At 35.9% G+C, this 23,761-nt stretch overlaps 2 protein-coding genes and 2 long non-coding RNA genes across 5 annotated transcripts; 2 read left to right on the top strand and 2 right to left on the bottom strand.

Moving 5' to 3' along the window:
• Positions 1-7,386: 7,386 nt before the first annotated feature.
• Positions 7,387-9,052, bottom strand: LOC147486458 (uncharacterized). The gene is made up of 3 exons (XR_015200824.1): positions 8,917-9,052; positions 7,902-7,976; positions 7,387-7,608 (listed from the first exon to the last, which is right to left on the bottom strand). It is a non-coding gene; the product is annotated as an uncharacterized LOC147486458 (long non-coding RNA).
• LOC147486459 (replication factor C subunit, putative (DUF620)) lies at positions 8,872-11,880 on the top strand. Its single transcript, XM_086570098.1, has 3 exons — positions 8,872-9,374; positions 9,573-9,953; positions 11,051-11,880. The coding sequence occupies exons 1-3, from the start codon at positions 9,078-9,080 to the stop codon at positions 11,678-11,680; spliced, it is 1,308 nt and encodes a 435-aa protein (XP_086426224.1). The 5' UTR covers positions 8,872-9,077; the 3' UTR covers positions 11,681-11,880.
• A 670-nt stretch (positions 11,881-12,550) lies between these two features.
• On the bottom strand, positions 12,551-17,001 carry LOC147486460 (uncharacterized). Its single transcript, XM_086570099.1, is given in 4 exon segments — positions 12,551-13,247; positions 13,366-14,734; positions 14,736-16,013; positions 16,680-17,001. Coding segments are annotated over 3 exon segments (2,829 nt in total). The 5' UTR covers positions 15,911-16,013; positions 16,680-17,001; the 3' UTR covers positions 12,551-12,962.
• A 1,592-nt stretch (positions 17,002-18,593) lies between these two features.
• Positions 18,594-21,495, top strand: LOC147486461 (uncharacterized). 2 transcript variants are annotated; one of them, XR_015201633.1, is made up of 5 exons: positions 18,594-18,788; positions 18,990-19,046; positions 19,163-19,210; positions 20,600-20,667; positions 21,069-21,207. It is a non-coding gene; the product is annotated as an uncharacterized LOC147486461 (long non-coding RNA). The 2 variants fall into 2 exon arrangements; XR_015201632.1 differs by lacking the exon at positions 20,600-20,667 and having other exon boundaries at positions 21,069-21,495.
• Positions 21,496-23,761: the final 2,266 nt, after the last annotated feature.

The raw sequence follows: 23,761 nt of genomic DNA on the forward strand, positions 1-23,761 counted from the left end.
GCAATTTTCATATGTCTCACGGTACTATTTACGAAGATAAAATTGTGGCCAAAGTCATTAGTTCACCTTAAGATAGAAAATTATTACCGACGATAAAAAGTGTCGCTGATAGTAATTATTGCCTATGCTTTTCTATCGTCGCTAAAAGTTTCGTCGCTGAAAGTGCCATTTGTTGTAGTGTAGGCTGATCCCCCCATTAGAGGGAGTGATTATGAAGCCTAGGGAGGAATAAATTGCTTTAGTAGAATTATTTCATTGTGTATGTATTTCAATGAGTTTAATTTAGGGTTATATTGACATACCCCCCTACCACTAGTTGCAATTAGGATTACCCCCCCATAATAATTGAAATTAGGATTTCCCCCCCAATTTGACAGTCAATAGGAGTCAACCAACAGTTGCCGTCAGTTGACTGGTCAAGGATCATGAATTGTCCTAAATACCCTTTTTCTCAAGAAAATTACTTAAATTAGCCATTGACATCTTTGTTCAAAGCCCCACAACTCAAAGCCCAAACTCGAAAAAACAAGTTAAAATACAACTAAAAATGAATGAAGAAGCAGCTGGTTAATGAATTTTTTTTCATGCTTAATGAGATTTTGAAGAAGGAGAGATGACGTTTTTTTTTTATAAGTTGGGTGGTGGAATTGTAATATGTGGGAAGTAGAGGTGTAATTTTGTTAGCAAAGTGTTACTTGCTTTAGTACCATATCCACTTGAAGATATGAAGTTTTCATGTGTGCACTTTGGCAGTGGTGTTTCAATGGCATTTACTTTGCTAAGTACAAAGGTGAAGATGATACAAGTATTGCCATCTTCAAGTACTAATAGGCCTTCTTTTAGGCCTCTGCGCTTCTCATCTGTCCAACAAACTCAACAACAGGTACTACAGAATTTAATTTTCAATACAAGTTTCCTTAATTTTGGCTTCCTTCAATTGCAACAAGCTAGACTACTAAATATTGTTTGATTTAATTCTACTAACACCTAAATAATATTGTATGGTTTTAGAGTTTTACTTCTATATCTACTTTATAGAACCGGCACAGCTAATTAACAAGTATTTGAGATTTGAGAGTTTACCTGGTAACTGAAAGGTTACACACACACACACAGAAAACCACAACACAATAGGTTTGTCGAGATTTTTGCCCATTGCTCACCGCATTGCTTAAGGGGAAGCTGGAAGTTGTTGGATGCAATGTAAACTTGGATGTCACTGATACACTTGATGAGTCACTGAGTACATGTGCATTGAGAGTCGAGATTGCAATACATCCAATTATGCAGTAGTGCCTATTGTGTATTTTAATTCATTTTTCTTATTTGGTTTTTGTTTGAATAATTTTATTAGGTAATTGATTTTTAAACTTTGATTGGAGTTTTATTTTTAGTTGTATTTTAACTTGTTTTTTCGAGTTTGGGCTTTTTGAGTTGTGGGCTTTGAACAGTGTCAATGGCTAATTTCATAATTTCCACAGAAAAAGGGTATTTAAGACAATTCATGATTCTTGACCAGTCAACTGACGGCAACTGTTGGTTGACTCCTATTGACTGTCAAATTGGAGGGGAGGAATCCCAATTTCAATTATTATGGGGGGTAATCCTAATTGCAACTAGTGGGGTATGTCAATATAACCCTTTAATTTATTATGTGATTTACAAAATAAACACATAGTAAATTAAACTAGGAATTGTTATGATTAAATCGAGAGATTTAGTTGTAATTATTTTACATGCTAATAATAATGACTATAGAGATGTAGGTTGGTGCTAGGGATGATAAAGTTTGAGACTTTAGGTTAAATCATTGTGGGAAAATCTTAAGAAGATCAATTTTCAATGCATAATTCGATTCATGCATCAAACTAATCATTAGGTAGATTATCATTCTCTATTATTTTATCATTCATTAAATTATATATTTTATTATTTTAGTTAATTTAGTATAAGTTTTAATTCATGGTATACTCTTAGTAGTGAAACTCATATCACAAACATTACTCTCACCTCACCATTATTTCTTTTGATTTAATTAGTTGATTTATATATTGTTTTATTGCTTAAGAGTGGATTCGAACATTTACTAGATATATATTACTTGAGAGAGAGAGAGAGAGAGAGAGAGAGAGATCTAAACACATTGTTTGTTTGAATGATTGTTAGTGTTCTTGCATTGATAGTTATTCTTATAAATTGTGTTTATCAAGGTTGCTTGTTCTTGATTCTAGTTAACTCTTATAAACTCTCCAATCTTTATTATAAATGAAACTCGGCTATTGTGTGGATGTAGGTAACATTTACCGAATTGAACCACCTTAAATTTTGTGTTTCTTTGCATTTACTTTCATACATATTGCTTGTTATTGATTGCTTGTGGATAAAATAGTAGTATTTATTGTTCTATTGAGTTTGTTGTAATAACTATCAAAGTCTTGGGTGTGTGACTTCCTTGGTGTGATCTCTAAGAGAAGTCATTGGGATAGAGAGTAACTAGGTTTAGGTGATACTTCATAGTGAATTCTCCCAACAAACTCAACTTTTAGTCTTTTCCTCGAACTTTCTCTCAGATCGCGCAACGTACCACTCTTGGGAGTCCTGGCCCTCGTAACTTCAGTTCCTTAAGTGCAGAAGCAACATTATTTGTTCTCTTAAAAGTAACATAGCAAGTATGAGTAGTGCATTCATTATCGTCCCTCACAAAATGTACACTTGCTAGTCTGCTACAGCCTCGCACTTCTCAAAAACCTCACAAACGTACGTGGGAGAAACATGTTCTGGCATATACTTTACTTTACATAAAAAGAGTAGGATGACTTCGAAATCTACTTGCTTCTTCTTCTCTTCTCTCTTCTTCGCAAATATAAGGGACAACAATTATTCATTCGCAATTAAACAACATCCCAAAGACAACTTTGATAGCCTTTAGCGCAACTTCCTATTCTAAGAATTGAACAAATCAAACATCAATGACTCCTTCAAACTTTTAGCATTTTTAAGCTTTTGTAGTTGACATAAGCATAACCTCGATCTGTGTACTTGGATGGATAAAACTTCACCATATGGACTGAAAAAATGAATAAGTTGTGCTCCCATCACCGAAGTATATGCAAGAATGTAACCGACTTTCTTTTTTAATGCAAAGGGTAAAGGGACCTCTATAACGACCGTGCTTACCTACAAAAAAAAAAGGATCAAAATTATAAACGTAAAGAGATGCCTAGATTAATGATCCTGGTGCATCATTATTGTTCTCTATAACTTGAACATCTTCTTCGATAAAACTTGTGACATCTTCTTAAAATGCAAACTAGTGTGATTGGCTGAAAATCATTAACAATCTTTGAACATCTTCTTGAAGTGATTGGCTGAAAATCATTAACAATCTAATCGGATGTAAAACCGCTATTGAGGGTTTCGTGATGACTGGAAAAACTTTAACCATTTGAGTGGAATAAGTGCTTAAAGGATTTCGACAACAAGTAATTGGGCTGATTTTCCCAAATATTTTTTCCCTAAGCTCACTTTAATTTTAATTTTGTCCTAGTTAAGTCCTGTGTAAATTTAAATTTCATATGTAAAATACTATACATAGGAGTTGTGACAAAATTAAAATTGTAAATGTGTCTTTGAGCCGAAATTATAAGTAAAAAATGATGACGTCCAGCCCACTTTAAGACTTATGGCAAAATTAAAAATCAAAGTGGATTTTTGGCGAAATTATTATTGGGTTTTGTCCTTTGATCGTAATCTCTGTTTCAACAATATCTCTAGATTGCTTCTTGGAGGCCCAGCAGAATAGATGCTACATTAGCCAAACGTTTGGTAATCCCCATTATGTTTTGGTATGGTAGAGCAATTGTTTGCGAATTTGTGCTTCAAGCTCCTCATCTATTTGTAGTTCTGCCTCCATTGCTCCACGTCTTACGTTTTTGCCTCCATGGCTGAAGCGGCATGTCATTGTCTTCATTGCCTTAACTATGTCATGATGAAAAGGTATTGGGGAGTTCGATCAGGTACATTAGATTGTGGTTTTGGTCTAGTTGGTGCTAAAATGACTGTAACACCTGTTTTAGTTCGTGCATTGGAATTGATCTGAGGGACCATAAGAGAAGACTATACTTGTATATTCGGTAATAAGATAAAACCAACTGATATGGTGTCAAATTAACATGGAAGGGATGTGTTTGGGGTCATTATATCTAGGGATGTAAGAGGATATTTAAATATTGGAATCCGATTCGAATTCGTATTCGAAAAATCAGATATTATCCAAATTTTTGGAGTCGGAGTCGGATTCGATTCGATAATTTTTTATGTTCGAACTGGTTTCGGATATTGCCATATCCTCATCCGATAATATCTAATCCAATTTAAAAAATTAATAGTTATTATATATAATTTATTTATTTATTTTTTATTGCATAAAATATTATTTAAAATCATAAACTAATAATATAAAACTATAATAACAAAATAATAATAGTAAATAACAAATATATATATATATATATACTAGTTTTTATAGTGGTAAAATGAATTATTTAAATCAAATAAAATTTTAATTAATTTTAATTTTCTAATCGGATATAACCCGGGGTGAATGCTTAAAAAGCCACACATACAAGATCACCGGGGTGAATGCTTAAAAAGAAAAAAAAAACATACAACCCCCCTTTAGTCTCTCATAAATTATAGCCGAAGGCCAAAGCCACACATACAAGACCACTGGTGAGTGGTAACTGAATGTTTCAACATTACATCGTCCTAACATGCATATTTGCCTTGTAACTTTCAACAATCACCATGTGTGACGTTTCTTACGACAAAGGTACCTGAATAGCAATCATGGGTCTCAAAACTGCAAGCCTCTGTGCCCATGTTTCTTTGCTTTCAGTAAAGCAAAACAAGATCCAAGATGATCATAAGATGTACGTTAATAAAGAAGAAACCACACAGATCTTCTGTCCAGCTTGATTGATAAAGTAAATCAGAACATCTCGGGATGCAAATTATCACTTTCGCTTTTAAGACTCACTGGAAAAGATGTACCACGAGACATGAAAAAAGCAACATTCATAAATTCTAGTTTCAGACATACGATCTTGATCCATAATCCGAAGTTCCCAACACAGCACAGAATCCTATGCCAAACAAATAAGTGTCTGCCACAGTCTTACTGAAATATTCCAAAACATTGAAACTTTGGTATGAAATTCGTATATTTTACTTATGGGAATTTCAAATTCAAAATTCGTTGTAGATTATGGTGGACATAAGAATCCAGTTACCACACGTGTTGCTCCATTAATCAAGCAGAAATCATTGGTGATACTTTAAGCTCGATTGAGGGAGTCATTAGTGATACATGGGTGACTCTGAAAGTCTCAAGTCTCGAGTCTCAATTAGATAAAGGAAACACAATTTTGGTTTCAGGACTAGCAAATAAACTCTCAGAGCCACAGGTTACTCACTTACACCATAGTTAGTACATCATTTAGAAATTAAGGACAAGCAAAGCGAAAACGTTAAATCAAGTAAGAAGCAAGTCCAATTCCTACGTAACCTCTACGATTAAAGAGTTGAGCCAATAACACCTTAGGACACGAAACGCATGGATAACCAATTTCTCAAAATTGAACGCGACTGAGATTCAATTCAGAATTGAAAACTGGATCTCAACTCATTCTTTATTTTGGTACATTGCTAATTTAGCCGTTTTACCTCGTGATAAACGAATTTGATGTGTTTCTCTATTCATCACTTGTGGATGAACCGAACTAGTTTGTGTTACATGGCAATTTGAATTAAGTTGGTTAGTAGTTTCTTGGGCATTATATCTATGTAGTTAAAATTAGTGTGTTAGTTAGGAGACTCAGTAGTATTTGTCACTTAATTGTAGCTAGGGACCTAAGGAAGTGGGCAGTTCCTTGCTACTATCTAGCAAATGGAGTGGCGGCTGTAACTTACATTAACTTATATAAGCTTGTGAGTTAATAAAGAATGTAGGCTGATTATTATTATTGTGATTGACATATTGTGTTTATCTTGGAGGCATTTTGAGGAACCATTAGGAGGTTTTGGGTTTCTCGAATTCACTCGAATCTATCTTACTATTTTTAAGATTGTATCAAGTGGTATCCGAGCCATTCGATCTTTGGCTTTTGGTGATAGCATCTCATTGTTATCTTTGTCTTTATTGCGGTTCTCATATAAAACAAAGAAAAAGAGAAAAAAATGAGTGAAGAGGCTGTGGAAGATATTAGAAGTACATGAATTGGTGAGTTTGAAGGAAATCTTTGAAAGTTGTTGTGCTCAATTTAAGGAGACAATGAACGAACTTCATAAGCAACAATGTTAGTACTTAACGGATTTCATGAATGGTTTCAATGAAAAGGCAGTGGTGATCTGTACCAAATTTCCTTGTTCTACAGCATATAATCTCAGCGATTTCTTTTCAATTTTTCATGAATATACTACAGATTTTGTGGACTTTGGTTTGTATTTAGAATTATCTTTCAGTTATTCTTTGTTGCAGCCAAAATTTGTGGATGAGAATTTCAAATCATCTATAACTTTCCTCATCTCACGCGTTGATCCGGGTCAGATGAAATTTGATCAACAATATGCATGATGTGCTTATTAGCTTGATTATGGACTGTCGCCGCTTATGGGACCGTGGAAGATCAAAGAGCAATATTTCAACCTTGAGGACAAGGTTGTTTTCAAGAGGGGTGGGGTTGTTACGTACGTACAATCTGTATTCAACCTTGAGGACAAAGTTATTTTCAAAAGAGATGGAGTTGTTACATGACAATTTGAATTAAGTTGGTTTGTAGTTCCTTGGGCATTATATATATATCTATGTAGTTAAGATTTGTGAGTTAGTTAGGAGACTCAGTAGTTTTGGTCAGTTAATTGTAGCTAGGGACGTAAGGTAGTGGGAAGTTCCTTGCTACTATCTACTACTATCTAGCAAATGGAGTAGTGGCTGTAACTTACATTAATTTGTATATAAGCTTGTGAGTTAATAAAGAATGTAGGCTGATTATTATTATGACTGACACATTGTGTTTATCTTGGAGGCATTGGTTCCATCAATAGAACCATTCGGAGGTCTCGGGTTTCATCAAATTAACTCGAATCTATCTTACAATCTTTAAGATTGTATCAGAGTTTGTTTGCTTGTTTACTTTTGTTTTTGTAAAGGAACCGAATTAGTTTTGGTGGAGCAAATGTGCGGCAATCAATCAAATTGGAAATAGATTTTTCTTTAATCAATAACTTAGATACAAGTCCGCATAGATATATGAAATGTTAGCCATCAAACAAATTGGCAAGACAGACGACAAACATGCTAAGCTGGTGGGATTCACAACTTACGGGCTAAATGCAATGAGACCAAACGCTTTTAGTTCATTATTCTTGTCCAGTGAACATGTAATGCAGTCATGTACTCATGTTCTTCATTGAACATAAAGACAATGTACAATACTAGATTATTCGTAGTAAACAACAAGTTGTTTAGGGAAAAGCAAGAGTTCCCTTTTAAATCACTTCATATGCAATTCACTCTTTAACTTCCAAAGACCACCAGTTGGAGAAGTTCTATAAAGAAAGCCATCAATAACAAAAGTTCATAACAGACAAAGATAACGATATATATGAATATATGATTATATATATATGATATATAGGGGGGCTTGGATTATATATGTTGGTAACGTGCAAAGCATAATTGAGTACATAATAAAATACCAGAATATAATCTAATAATGTGATACGTGTTGGAAGATCTCATCGTAAGATCTATTTTATAAAGGATAAGATGCAATAAGAATGGAAAAGCGACTATGAAATTGCGGCAGCAAGGTAGCAGCCAACATAGATCATGGGGTTACCTGACTTCGTTGTTCTCATTTGAAGCTGTTCAAAACAGGGTGCAATGGAGATAGCCAGTTGAAAACTTGAAATGGCTGTTGGGCACAAATAATTAATTAAATCAATGTTAGTCTCATCCTGACTTATATTGGGTCTTAATATCTTATGTACCTTCTAAACTCATTATCGTGAATTTTATGATATCATCTGAATTGTTAGTGGTACAAGGAAAATATAGATGACTATCTGACCTGTTTTCAGTTACCCATTAATATATTAGTCAATTTTCAGGTCAGACCTGTTTCATGATATCATCTGAATTGTTAGTGGTACAAGGAAAATATAGATGACTATCTGACCTGTTTTCAGTTACTCATTAATGTATTAGTCGATTTTCAGGTCAGACCTGTTTCATGATGACCAAAAGACATGCTTATTATACATGGATTGTGACTTTCTGGTGCTAAAAATGAATGACTAATCGGATTTTATGTGATCGGACGGCATCCATTAGGAAATCATGTGCCAGGAGGACGGGAAGGATACTCCCCCAATTTTACTTTGTGAGAAAGCCTTTTTCTTGTGGTTCCAATGGAGCAAACCTAATGTTGCCCCATGAAAAATATCGAGTTTCCTAAAATATTGAGTTTCCTAAATCACCTGAGACTCATATTTTGTTTACAATTTTTAGAAGATATTGTATGGTTGTAAGGATTTCACCATGGATCTCTTCGTCGTGGTCTATAAACATGGGATTCACTTATATATTAAACACCTAATTGTTGGAATCTCATGTAATTCTACCAGTTAATAATGAAATCACTGAAGTCTTAAACAGCATGAGAACTGCAAGCCAAAAAGAACGGCTTAATAGCAAGAAATCCGACATGGATAGCCGACATTTTCAACATTTGATTCTAGATCACGACATTTCAAAATTTAAAGTAAATATTTTCTTATTTTTTCTATTTTTATTTCAATTTTTAATACTATGAACTAAAGTACGAAAGAAAGATGCGTGCGAACACGACGTACCCCAAGAGAGAGCACGTTAACATTGTTGGGCCACGGTCAGTTGGTGATGTGCACTATCATCTGCTATTCTCTCTTCTTAGAAATCAAGACTCTTTTATTAACAAAAGAGATATCAAAGCTATTATTGCTACTATTTCTTCCGTTCTTTCTTTTCTTCTCTCATGAGGAAGCTTTGTCCCAATTTTGATCGTGAAGATGGACTTGAAACTGTTCTTGAAGTACCAATTCCAGAAGAGATGTTCACCTCTAGTGCAACTAAAAGTTTTAAATCATGGCAAAATATGAAGTCATGGATGAGATCTCATATTGAAAGATCAGTGCCAAGTAGTAATACAAATCTTTTTGGTGGTCGGAGTTCCGAGTTACAATTATTGCTTGGTGTCGTTGGTGCACCACTAGTTCCTCTTCCGGTGTGCTCTGATCACTCTATTAACCGCAACATCAAAGATCATCCCATTGTAAGTAGTATCATACTAAACTTTCTTTTATCACTCTATACACAAATACGTGATTACGTTCAAAAATATTTTCTACAATTTTGATGCAAACCCTGCACTGAAAACGCGCTCGGATACCTTATGATAAGAGTTATACGCAAATACAGGATTATCTTTTATTTTTCTCGCAACACTTAGGATGTTTGATTGTGATTTCAGGAGAGTTCAATGGCTAAATATATAGTGCAACAATACATAGCAGCAGCAGGAGGAGATAAAGCTTTGAATGGTATAGGTAGTTTGTATGCCATGGGAAAAGTAAAGATGGTGGCCTCTGATTTTTCTTCTGGAGATGGAATCAAGACCACTTTCAACAACAAGAAGGAAGTAAAGGTCAAGAGTTTGCGCAACCATGGGGTTGGAGAGGTGGGTGCATTTGTGCTATGGCAGAAACGGCCAGACTTATGGTGCTTGGAGTTGGTCTTGTCTGGTTGCAAAATAAGTGCAGGAAGTGATGGTAAGGTGGCATGGAGACAGACTCCATGGCACCATTCACATGCATCCCGAGGCCCGCCTAGACCTCTTCGACGCTCCTTACAGGTAACAATGTTCTCCTCTAAGCTTAATTTTATGACACAGATCTGAATCGCTATAAATTGATCTCTTTCATGATTCTGATCACTTCGTTATGGAAGCTGGTGTTTGATTTATATGTTAGTGCAAATTATCGGTTTCTTGGTGCTTTTTTTTTAAGATGAATAAAATCAGTATGATTAAAGGAACATCTAAGAAAATGATATCAATAATGAATACATGAAATTTATAGTTAGAAGGAATAATATGGCTATATGGAGTTTTGTTTTGAATAAAGGAACTTCCACTGAAAAGGAAATATAAGCCAAAATTTGATAAGATACTTAACAAACAAAGCTGTAAGATAAGCTTAGTATCAAATTCAGCAATTAGAATATTTTAGCTTCTAAATTGGCTGCATCCCTTAAGTTAAGAAAAAACGGGGTTATGGTCCATTAGACCAGCTTTAACTGATTCGAAAGCTTGAATGGTTCTAGCTGGAGCGAATCTGGTCTCTTTTGATTTTTTCGGTACCAACCAATTGCTGGGTCCACTTTTAAGTTTTAACATGGGAAATAGCCCACCAAACACTTTATAGTTCTAACGGCACAGTGACTTATTCTTTTGAGTTCATATGGTGTGCTCCCTCTAGTCTGTTAGCTATGTTATAACCTCAAAGGTCGACATTGTGTTCTCAATTTCCCGTCAATAATGTGACTGTTAGATGAATGGTTTGAGTCAGTGGGTTGGTGGCATGGAGTTTTCGTTGAAAGCTCATCAAAAGAAATTGATGGATCACCACTAATTTAAGTCATTAACAGCATATGCAGTATGAATTATGAAGTATGAACGTAGACTTTCATTTTTTTTTCCTTGAAATGAATATTGGAAAAAAGGGTCAATGTGTAATGTGAATAGCCCTTGTATGAAGTTCAAATCCAAGTATTGACATCTATTGACCTTTGTTCAAATATGGTGAATTCTTGCAGTCCAGTTATTTGCAAAAGCAACTGTAGTACAGCTAGCATATTTAGTTTAGGAACTCCAGTTTTTTATATTGTTGGGATCTGAGAAGTGAGAACAAGCATTGTTTATAAGTTTAACCATATTATTTGTGACAACAGGGAGTAGATCCAAGGTCTACAGCTAATCTATTCTCGAATTCAATTTGTATGGGCGAGAAGGCAATCAATGAAGAGGATTGTTTTGTACTAAAGCTAGAAGCAGAACCATTTACACTAAGAGCTAGGAGCAGCAGCAATGTAGAGATCATTAGGCACACTATCTGGGGATATTTCAGCCAAAAAACAGGCCTCCTAGTCAAGTTAGAGGATTCACATCTCTTACGAATCAAAACTGCAGGCGACAACAGTATCTATTGGGAGACGACAATGGAGTCTTTGATCCAAGACTATCGTACTATAGATGGCATTAACATTGCACATGGTGGTAGAACATTTGTATCCTTATTCAGGTTTGGAGAGAGCACTGAGAGCCATTCTAGAACAAGGATGGAAGAAGTTTGGACAATAGAAGAGGTGGATTTTAATATAAAAGGATTGTCCATGGACTGTTTCTTACCTCCTGGCGACCTTAAGAAAGAACAAGAAGGATATGATTCTGTAGCGACCAATGCACGCCTTCCATTTAGAACTCGAGTTGCTGCAGTAAAGGTTGGCGCTTCTAAAGTGGTAGCTATTGATGTCGAAGATTCAGATTCAACTGATTACGATGATACGGAGGAAGAGTTATAATAAGTCCCTTTTCTTTGTATATATACCAAGTTACCAACACACTGTGCTGCAAGTTAGGGACAAAGTTAGAATAGCATTGCAGAGTCAAACTTAATAGCATAAAACGATTCTTAGGCAATTGTGGTGAATGTCCCACTTAAAAGTTTTCTAGTACATTTGTTGATTTTATTTAAGAGAAAAAAAATGACCCCTTACAACCACAGCAAACAAGATCAGCTCTTCCAAATATTTGAATTAGTATCTTATAACATTCATTAAAATGATAAAAGTTGTTGAGTAGGGTGGAAGAAGGAAACAATTGTACGAAGTTTATCTCCCTTTCTATTTTCTCTGGGATAAGTAACAGAACTAACGGTATCTTAAGTAAATGGAGTTTTGGAGCTACATCTAGAGCAAGTCTTGATGATGGCAGTTGTCTTCAGTTGTTTTTTTAACCTGATATAGACTCAATAAGATGCTAACTCACTTTAGGGTTCTCACGTGGTCACATAGACATCATGAGGGGGAAACAAACCAAAGAGAATGGGTTAATATAGGATTCTATTTTAGCTTGGTTACAAAATGAGCCCTGGTGTTGTGTGCGAGTGGACGGCAAGGAGACCGAGCAAATTGGAAAGTGTTCTCATCAGCTGCCAAGCTCATTCAATCAATCGTATGGTAGTTTGGGATACATCGTTTCAGTGCTGTATAATCGAATTATCTAATTGGTGTGAACATCTTATCGAATCAAACCAACTCGGGAAGCTTACAAACGTTTGGATATTTAGAAATTTCAATGTTCCATTACTCATTTTAATACCAAAATCGGCTAAAGTTATTTTTTGAAGAAAGGCAGCACAAGTAGTTAGCGATTATCCGTGCAAGTCCCAGTAAGTGAAATAGGCTTATATGATAAATACCATTCAGACGACAGATGTATCCAACTATTACATTTACAACTATAGATAGTATAGACTCCTATATATGCCAGACAACCGAATTTAACTGTAGAAGGTTCGCAAAATACTTCACGCTCAGAACGTACTCTGACACTGGATAGTATCTTATTTCCTCCTGTTGATTACAACTGATATAAACTATATTATTTGAATCTTCATCATCATGCAAATGGTCCGAAAGTTTTACATCTTCAGACTTGGTTCACGCACGTGACAACAAAAAATACTTGCTCACTCAAGGACTATATATGTCAGGAGTTAATGGGTAAGCACCTTGTCAAGGATGGGGACTGAATGACTTATGTGGCTGCATTATAAGACCCGCTTCTCAGGACTCAGAGCAGCTAGACCCTCCCAACGGGGGAGGGAGGTGGAAACTGGGCACAGCTTGAAGGAGCCTTCTCTTCAGTAGAAAGTTTCATTCTTTCAGTCTTCAACGATATAGGCTCCTGTGCAGTTATTTCTTCAAACAGGTTACTAACTTTGGCAAGGTTCTTACAATGTAGAAATGCTATACAAATGGAGAATGCTTGTACTGAAGACATTGAGGAATTGAAGTCGATTGAGTGGACTCCCTTGTTGTAAGTGGAAAAGCACAACGATGGAATGCTTTCTTGAGATCCTCCACGCTGTAGATGTATATGCAAGAAATCGAAACATTAATTGGTAATATATTAACGGCAAAATGCAAAGAAACGGAAGAAGAGGAAACCAAATACATTCAGCGTTTGATCGATGTATGAGTACCTGAACGAAAAGATCAAATTTTTCTTGGCCGCAACTCAAAGTGGTAGAATCTAATTTTTTAGCACATTGATCATGATTGGAAAGAACTCTTAGTTGGCAGCCTAGATCCCAACCTCCACAGTCACATGATCCGCCCGATCTCCATCTGTCGAGCAGAGGTGAAGGTAATCCCGTAGGTGACAGGCCATGAACACCACTAGGAAGTACAGCTAGAATGCTAGAAAGGCTTTGACTTCCAAAAAAAGGTCCATTCATTACATATTCAATAGAAGAGAGTTTCTTATCAAGTGATTTCTCTCGCAGTCTCATGCCCAGTAAGTCTTCACGGTTATCAATTTGCTGTCTATCACTGTTTAGACTTGCTTCCGTCTCTTTCGGAACCTTGATAACAATGGCTGCAAGCTCCACATTTGTTAGGAAACTTGATGTTTCTTGATCTGCCTTTCTAGGTTCAACCTCGAACAAAACAAACTCTCTCACCATTAGTTGATTTTCTGAATCAGATCTGGCGGACTTGGTGCACTGAGAACCATTCACTTTCATTTGACCGACAATGTTAGGAACATAGTCGAGACTTTTAGCTTTACTTCCATGGCTCATCCAACCACCACTTTTTTTCTTACCTTTGCGGAAGGAGTAAAATGTGTATATCCAGCTGCAGTCATACTTCTCAGATGAATTAGTTTTCCTCATTGTAGCAGCAAGAATGTCACTGTTATTGTCGACTGCAAATGTAAACCAAGGAAGTCCGTTCTTAACGGTGACCTGCAAAAGCGCTTGCACCATTGACACCACATTTTTATCCTGCTGATGTGCACCATCGGTATCTGTTGGTCTGGAACCTGATGAAGTGGTGCTTATTTTCATTTGTTTTGCAGAAGAAGCTAACGGCCTGTCAGGCGATTCCCCAATTATATGGGCTTCATCTTGCAATGGCTCCGCTGAAGTATGGCGGTTGGCAGTCTTAGGCTTCAAAAGTGGGTCTAATAATCTTCTCAAAGGGCTGGACCGGGTTCTGCTCTTACATGTTGATTTGTCTCTGCTTGAGCTATTTGAAAAAGCGTCAAATTCCACTGGCCCAGACTTAGCAATAAGATATGATGAACTCAACTGTGGCAAAGCTGAACTCTCTTTAAAGCTGAGACTTCTGCTAATCTTACCTTGTCCAACACTGAGCCAGCGATTAGGTGATTGATTTCCACATCTTGCAGAAGGTGGTTCCGCCGGTTTTAGACCTGATCCTTTGAAAGATTCCAATAACTTTGAATCAGTAGGTTTTGTTCTTGACATGTTCTTTTCTGCTTGCATATGCTCAGATCGAACAGTATCCATTTCCCTCAATTGCTGCAAGCAACTAAGAACATCAGATGGAGCTTTTAAACCCGGAAGCATCTATGGAGCATGGCAAGTTCATTTCTGACTGTTTGTTAGCTTCAGCTGTAAAAAGCTGTGGGCATGAGTGTGGAATCTCGGAATAGAGTTCAGAAAATTGAACCTCCTCATTTACACAGAAACCGTCAGAAAAGCTACTGCGTCTTGCTTCTGTTTGGTAACAATCCTCTGACATTGTGTATTTAGCATTTGGGGAGGATCCTAAGAACCTTTTTTGGGGTATATTTTTGGGCAAAAGGAGAACAATGGTTTTGTCTCTACCAGGGGAATGTTGACCAAGAGTGGTACATTCTTGAAACCGCTCTGTTCTCTGTGTAGACCCACCATCTTGAACCTTGTTTTTTCCCTTTGAAGAAAATGACAACTCGGAACTATTTAAATTTGATGATGGGATTCCCTTTTCCATGATAAACTTTGAGTTTATATCGTTTTTCATCCCCTTCTCAAACTTCATCTTGGAATGACTTCTCCGACTAGAAAGATCAGTTCCTGAAAGTTTTTGTCGGCCAACTGACGAGTTTGTGGATGCGGATATTGTATCTTGAAGAGCACCAATATTTGGTGTAGTGGGTTTTACACCCATAGAACGGGACTCTTTGGGAGAAGAGGTCACATGAGCAGATCGAGAAGGGGACCGCTTCCTATTAGCTAAAATTCCAGAATCACTTCCAGTAGAGAGGGTGGATGATCCAATTGTTGAGAATGGAGAGGAAGTACTACTAGTGGAAGGTGAATACATGACAGATCTCTGTGGGACTGCATTTTGGTTGTACTTCCATTTTTCAAGACGCCCCCAGTCAAGGACGCCGAAGTTCAAAACCTTCTCTTGCGGATTTTCTCCTCCCTCCACACGCTGGAGATAGCGTGGCAAGTTGGACATGTGCTTGACAAGCTCATCATCTTTTGATTTTCCTTCAACAGATTGTTTTTGACAGTTCCTTGGAGATTTCCGAGGGAACAAAGGCCCATCTCCTAGTGTCTGTTTTATTTCATGATGCAGGTCACCATACGATTTACTGATAGGTTTTTCTAATTTCAACTGATCCTGAACCCGTACAATTTGGGCTGCTCGGGTCGACGAGATTTTCTCTGCTACTGTTCTTGAAGTTTGAGGACACCGTGAATTTTTTCTAAGATCTGCCTGGTACCCCATGTGTCTGACCGAATGCATGCACCCAACATCACTTTGAAGAATCTAGAATGGCAACATACCAATTATTTGTCAAAATCAGCATATCTCTTTTGTGGGAGCTTGCCTGCATACAGAGATAAACACTAATTAGAGGTTGTGATCCTTTCTCTAGTCAGACACTTCCATGTTATTAAAATAAACAACAATATAATAGAGGCTTTATTATCAGAGAAGGTGTGCAGAAAGAACAACAGTTTCTCGCCTTCACTCATAATATTGACGAAATCACACAAACATAGTTCATCAAACAGGGGAATAAAAAGGTGGTTCAGTTTAGTCATCGTGTTCAGAATCCACAAATTCCCAAAGCAAACATTATCAAGATTTCACAGGATTTCCATAAAAGTTTGTTCCTTATGGAAGCCACGGCATTCTTTGATCCCTCTAATGTTCATCTTCTTCTGGACTTGTTGCATTGGTGTGAGCATCCAGTCCCTCGTTTCAACAGATAAGTTGTTTTTGGCTATAAGCTCATGGCAGTAAACATTTAAGCCAGTTTTCAAAAACGAGCGGACAATGTTTTAGTTCTACATAATTACCTTCCCAAATCCCGAGTTATTTCTTTTCACAACCCCTAAACGGAGCTCATCCAAGACAAACAGTGAAAACTATCCATCTACCAATTCAAGGAGAAAAATAGACCAAAACTAATTTTATATAATTATGATTTTCTGATAATAATTGAATATCACGGGAACAAGTCACAGATCTACACTAAAAATAAACTTACCAGCAATGACAAGTGCGAGAGTTTCAAAACTCGTTAATCTCGAAAAAGATCTGAAACATTCCGGAGCGAACGTACACTGAAAGCAAAGTAAAGTATAATAACAAGGTTTTCCTCGAGATTAGTGTTGGGAAACAAACAGTGTGCGTGTGAGGGGGGTTTAAGATTGCTTCTGAAACTGAAACGGAAAACAGGAATGAGTGAGTGAGAGAAAGAGTGTGAAATCAGCTTTCAGAAGTAAAAAAACAAGGGGATGAGAGAGAAAGCGCGGTAACGCATTAGCAGACATAAAAGGAGGGGCTGAGCAGGCGGGAGCGCTAAGTTTCTGGGGGTGGGACCCAACTTGGACTAGAACTAGTCTTTATTGCTTGCGTCATTTCAACTCATATTTATTCTATTTAACTCTTTTTGAGGAAGATAATGGATGGAATCATGGAATATGGCTATGGCTACTGTTAGCTGTGTTAGGGACGTTTTTGTATTTTTGCTTAGTCTTTTAGCTGTTCTGATTTCTGAAGAATCAGTCTCTGGGGTTTTTTTTTCTGATACTTCCTTTTCTTTTACTGAATCCTGATTCCTGAGCCGGAGAAAAGAGCAAAATTGATGTTTATGCTCTTGTTCCTTTCTGCTTGTCTTGATTAATAACTTCTTTCCTTTCTCAAATATTCATTTCATGGTTGTGTTAAAGTGTTGAACTATCTCTATATGAATCTCTGTCTGATCACAGGTTGTATTTGACACATGGGCTGCAGTGCTGCACTTGTTTACCTTTTAAATAAACTCTTAAAAAGAAAGGGATTCAAGGATTTAGTAGGTGGTTTAACCGCAACGAAAATTTAAAAAATTATAATAATCAAATAAAACTGCTCAGTTTTGAAATTGGCTTTAACAGTGGAGCAGCGACCACAATTGTTTTTCCCATATTAACACACATAACAGTGGAGTACTTTTTTTTTTACCAATATACTTGCTTACAACACATGAGATATAAATTAACACAATTTCACCAATCTCAAGTATTTAAGATTTTCCGATATTTATCTAATATGATCTTCAGGTATTTCACTTTCATATTTAAATCAGGATTGTCGGTTTCAAACACGTGTAAAATGGCTCATAAATTTTGGTCCTACGTACTTTAATATTTCCATGTACTTGGACGGTTGGACTTGCTCAACTAATGTTGTGGCGCCTGGTTGCCCAAGCAAACCCTGCAGGACGACTTCATGAAGATAATTGGAACGTACACAGATGCAGATAACCATTTTTAGGGTGCAGAATAAATAATTCCTCCACTGCTACTCCATTCAAACTTCAAAGAATGGACCAAAATATCGCCGATATATATCGGTATTTTGGTACACCGATATCGATATTTTTGACATATATCCACCGAATATAGAATTCTTTTTTTTCCCGATATATATATCGGAATTTCTAATATGAAACTTTATATCGCCGATATAATCAATATTTCCGATATAATCGATATATATCGGTTGACTTTTTGACCATTTTAAAATATAAATCCGATATTTCCAATATATTTCCGATATATCCGATATTTTTGATATTTTAAATAGTTTGGACTGATTACCAAAAAAATGGATATATTCGAAATATTCGATATATATCGGTTTTTGGGTACACCGATATATTCATCGATATCGATATTTTGGGCCTTGCTTCAAAGTAACATATGGCGAATTCGGAAGAATTTTTTGAGTTTCTTCTTACGGTCCAAAATCTGTCTAACTTTTTTTATTACTTAATTTTTGATTTGCTATGCGATGAGTTTTTAACTATCTTACTATATTAGAAAAATATGGGGTAGGAGGAATAGTGATTTGGTGTCACGTTGTGTCCGTCATAGGGGCATTTTCATAATTTCAGTCCCTTAACAAAACTTCTCTCTCTCTCTCTCTCTCTCTCTCTCTCTCTCTCTCTCTCGAACATTCCTCTCTCCTCTTTCAATGTATCTCCAATTAGGATTAGAATTCAATCTATTTCTCTTCGGACATAATCAAGCATCAAACCAATTGGAAACCCAAACGTCATGGTGTTCTCAGCAAGCTTTTCAAGGGATATCTAGTTCCATCATTGTTTTCGAAGGTAAGTTTGGTTTTTACAATTTGGGTATTGCGTAGTAAGCTTAAATATGAAGATAAGTTGAGATTTTCAGTTTGTTTTTGATGAATTTTATTGAAATTTATGTTGTTATGTTATATAATGTTGTTACGTCTTTGATTTATTGCATTTTCAGTATAGGTTTGTTGTAATATTTGTGTAAATTATATTTCTGGTTTGATTTAGGTGGTAAGTTTCCTGTAGAATGGTTGAAGAATGGGATAATAAGGAATTAGTCAACAGGTATTTCTCTGTCTTTCCTTCTTCGTCCTCTTGCGTTAATTGATGTTCTATCATTTTGTGATTCATTACAGTTAGTACGGTCTATGGTTAGTTCTCACCACTTTGCTTTGTATTAGTGATCAGTAGTGAGCAAGTTGCTTTGTATTTGGACAATCTACATTAAGGTACTTTGTAGTTTATATAAGTACTTTTTTTTAGGCTTTGAGCTAAAATCAATGTCAAATATACTACGCAATTAAATTATCTTTGGTTTGCAACTTTTAGTAAATGGAAAGAATTTAAGAACGTAGATTACTCATAAGAAACATATGGCGTGATTAACCAACTCGGCAACTCCGACGACCTGGGTTGGATGAAGTACTTTATGCAACTCAGTGTCATTGCAACTAAATTGTGCATGCCAATATGCCACACACAAATAGAATATAAAATACAATTGAGTGTTAAATCACCTATTTGCCCCCATTTAGTCTTCTCTTCATAGCCACAAGTTCACAACTAATAACATGTGGCCTCCTTTACGAGAGTTGTAGAATTAGTGCCTTGAGAAAGTCCACCTTTTTCCATGAGTGTTAAAGTCAGGTAAATTCCAGTAGCAGCTTAATATTCCGATTGATTAACCAAGTCCATTTAACTTACTAGTGTTCCATCATGGTGTCATCACAATATTTTGGCGATATGTGCAGAAATATCTGAGAGGTGAGTGACGAGATTTTGACCTTTGGCACCAAGAACCAATTCAAGGTTGTTGCATTGCTATTGGGTTAAATTTTGGCGGGGAGATAAAAAGTTTGTTTTCTTATCGAATTTGGATTTTCTAAAAGCATATTTTTTCAGAAACCATATCAGAGTGTTTTGTACTAGAAAACCATTGCGTCACATTGGAGATGAATTTATCTTAGGTATTTAGGAGTCAATCAGAATATTTGCAATGATTACTTTTTTGTGCAGCTTACTACATGAAATTGGCCACTATATGTTTCGGTTTTCCAGTATTTACAAATCTCATACAGCGGATATTAGTATGAGATAAGTAAACAACATGATAGTATAAAGGACTATCTACACTCTACTTATAAGATGCGATTTTATTTCTGCTACAAAGAAGCTTCTGTTTGTTAATAAATATATTGTGTGGCTATGTGCATTAAGAAATACTACAATGAATATTTATTATAATGTAATCTATTATTGTTTACAAGTTTTTTGCCCCCCTTTTCTTATAGTTGTAATTTATTAATGGAGGTATCTTACGATTTGTTATCTACTTGATATGTAAATTCAATAATTATAAGTACCTCAGCGTTGCTTCTTCCCGTGTTATTGTCCTTCTCAACTTTCTATCTGTGTAAGTTTTCCTATGGTTCCTAAAAAAGTCAATATGAGTTGATTTACCACTTAAAAGTTTGGGAACTTAAGTTGTTATTAATCAACTATTATGAGAATTCATTATGCTTTGCCCTTGCTATTTTTCTTGATTGTTAGATCAATTTGTGATGCATTTTGGTTTATTTATAAAATTCTTTGCAGTGCATAACTTATTTGTTGCTTAGGTTAGGGGGATTAAAGTTAGTTGGATTGCTCTTGAGAGCTAGAGGATTGGTAGCCCCTCAAATCATAAGTGGGTTTTTTTGTTCTTTGGATATGATTGAATATGAGCCTCCCTCTAAAGTTCAGTCTTACGGAGTAACGTAATTGTAATTGTTGTATTTGGGTTATTTGTAATTGCTAATTGCAGGGGTATGCCTTGATGGTTGCAAGCATTTTGCAAGCTTGCTGATTACCCTGTTATGAGATGCTTGAAGAGATGAACCACAATTTAATTTTCTAGGACAATCAGATATATAGTGTGCACTTACTTTTGAGCAACAAAAAATTGATTATAGACTGAAAGGCAATAACATGCTGAAACGAAAAACACTTTGAATTTGGCTTCATAGTATTGAATCTTTGTATTTTATCAATAGTCTAGAAATCAAACTCAATGAAATTCTAATTTTTTCTTGGGTTTAATGGTCACAGTGCTTATGCAGAAGTGACCGCTATTCTCATTTCCTCGCTGACCCATCATGCAAAAGGTATGCCGTTTGAGTGAGTGCTTTCTTGACTCTAAGCTTCATTCCTTTGACGGATTGTGAGATTTCTAAAGATCGGTAAATTGTGAAACCGCATCGCCCAAATACTTGAAAAATAATGTCGCACCACTAACTTATGGTCTCAGGACACCTTTGTGGATATTTAGAAATATCCATAGTTATTGTGGTTTACGCTTTGCTGGGTGATTGATCTACTTGATAATGATATACATTTAAGAATGCAATGTACTCTTTTGTGCTGAGCAGAAGCAATTGTGAAATCCAGTACTCTTCTGCATGAAATGATGACGTGTCTAGTGTTGCCAAACCATACATTTTTTGTGTGCTGATTTGTGGTAGATTCGTTTTCAAGACATGGTTGGTTTTTAGAGACTCATTACCGCAACGTATTAGTTTTACTTAGTTGGAAAAAAGTATATAATATCATTTACAGATGCAAGTAGTTTTATGTTCTGTGCTTTGGAACTTATGAAATTTAGAGAAAGTTATCCGTGTCTGCATGCTTTGCTGTTGTATAGTTTTCTTAAACTATGTTTGTAATTTTGTATGCAAGTGTGAACTGTTGAATTATAAGGGAAAGATGCTGGTTAATTTGCTTTACTTATGTTGAGATTCACATGCAACACATGTGCACGATTGCTAGTATAACTAAAGTACTAGTCAATATATGCACATGTACTACGAGCCTATTATGTTGGGCAACAAACAAAGAGATAAAAATCAAAATACTTTCAATCAAATTGTATATAATTAGTTCAATTCTAAATTACTTCATTAGCATGCCATAATTGACCAGTTGGACCTTCTTCGAACTCAATCCTTTTCTTACATGCAAGAATGCATTTTTTTTTTGCTGGGTTAAAAAAATGCATTAGTCACCATTATGGCATGCTAATCTGCTTAAAGAATGCATTAGTCACCATTAATACGTATGATCGCAGTCATTAAAATACACAAACTAATATGCTTAAATAATAAATCCTATTTTCAGAAAGTTTAGTTTTGTGATCTAATCGTATGTCACTCGCTAGTATCAACCCACTATCACCATGACTCCATAATAATTGTATACAATAATCATAGTTTGTGATTTTAAATAGAATCTCATAATTTTGCTGGATATTTGGGTTTTTAAAAAAACCAGTCGAAAAACACAAATTTTGAATTTTTCATCGAATATTTTGGAATTATGCTTTTTGAAGTTTAGGATTTCAGAATTCCAAGAGCAACATAAAAATCTGAAATTCCAATCAGTATTCTGAAATATTTTAGGAAGAAATCGGAATTTGTATTTTTCGACTCTTACCTTGATATCTCTAAAAATCGAAATATTCGGTGGAATTCTAAGATTCCGTTCGAAATCAAAACTATGACTGACTATAATACTCGTCCGTGAGGCTGAAAGGCGTCTATCCCGTGGGGAGAGGTTGTGTTAGGTATCTAGAAAGACACCTAGCCTATGGGATGAGGGTTACGCTAGGTATGCATTTTACCATCTAGGAAGCTATCGGAGATCCAGGGCTTAAGTAATTAATTCACTAAATCTTAACGTCGATGCCTTTTTCAAATCGTTTGGCTGCAGATTTTATGGGAACTCTTTAGTTAAACATGTTTCAGTGAGAGTAATCCAAAAATGAGTGCCCGCCCGCTCATGGGAAACAAATGTCTAAAGTTAAAACCTCACACTGGAGGATGTATGTAGTGACTAAGTGGGGATATTATTGACAGGAAGTAGGTGGCGGATCGTTACAATGATAATAATATAAATGTTTTTTTTTCCATGATCTTATTGTCTTCAATTCTTATAGAAGGAAATGATGATGAACTGCATTTAACATAAATAACAACCACCGACACGGTGCATCCGACTGACCTCATCAATAGAGGTGTGAATGTGTGATTGGAGGTACATTTGTTTTGGGGAGAAGAATAAAAAATCATGTAGTACAGTAGAGTTCCCAATGTGTATATACTGTGTAGTACACATGAGTTCCATGCATAGAAGAAAGAATCATGTGGTCCTTCCGTCATAATGTTGGTTCGGAGGCATTGAACTGCTATTACTTTAAGAGTCATGATGAGGAGAGATCATTCTCTCTGTGGCGTGGCTTGGAGAGATCAAGCCAAATTGCCATTGGAGAGGAGAAATCATATTTGAGTTGGAAACTGTTCACTGGTCCACAAGACCACAACTGACAAACCAAAATAAAATTCAATAAAATAAACGTAAAACTCAAAATGACATGAATTCCTCATCTTCTTTCTTTCTCTTTTCAATTTTTTCTCTGGTTAAGTCTAATGGTCTTTTGTTTTCTTCATCTTCATCTAGCAAAATCTAATACACCAAAGTCCCATAATTCAATGATGGGTATTATACAAAAAAAATTCCTTCGATTTAGTTAATTAGTTGATACATCAAAGGCATAGCAAATTCTTCTCTCTTCTTGGTTGGTTTTGATGGTTTTGTTATAGTGTTGGTTTTGATGATTGATGTGTTTTCTCTTACTAAAAGTAATAAATATGGAGGGAAGAGTGTCCCTTCAAGGCCACTGGGGAGGCAGTATCCGGTCGAATTTTCAACTAGGGCCCTAGGATTAATCGAGGTGTGTGTAAGTTGGT

This window comes from Coptis chinensis, chromosome 7, assembly GCF_015680905.1.
Source record: "Coptis chinensis isolate HL-2020 chromosome 7, ASM1568090v1, whole genome shotgun sequence".
Taxonomy (NCBI): domain Eukaryota; kingdom Viridiplantae; phylum Streptophyta; class Magnoliopsida; order Ranunculales; family Ranunculaceae; genus Coptis; species Coptis chinensis.

Excerpts from the sequence above, each read along its gene's own strand:
- LOC147486459 (XM_086570098.1), top strand. The coding sequence starts at position 9,078 with ATGAGGAAGCTTTGTCCCAATTTTGATCGTGAAGATGGACTTGAAACT. Across the intron at positions 9,375-9,572 it reads ACATCAAAGATCATCCCATT|GAGAGTTCAATGGCTAAATA; the intron begins GTAAGTAGTATC and ends TTGTGATTTCAG. Across the intron at positions 9,954-11,050 it reads CTCTTCGACGCTCCTTACAG|GGAGTAGATCCAAGGTCTAC; the intron begins GTAACAATGTTC and ends TTGTGACAACAG.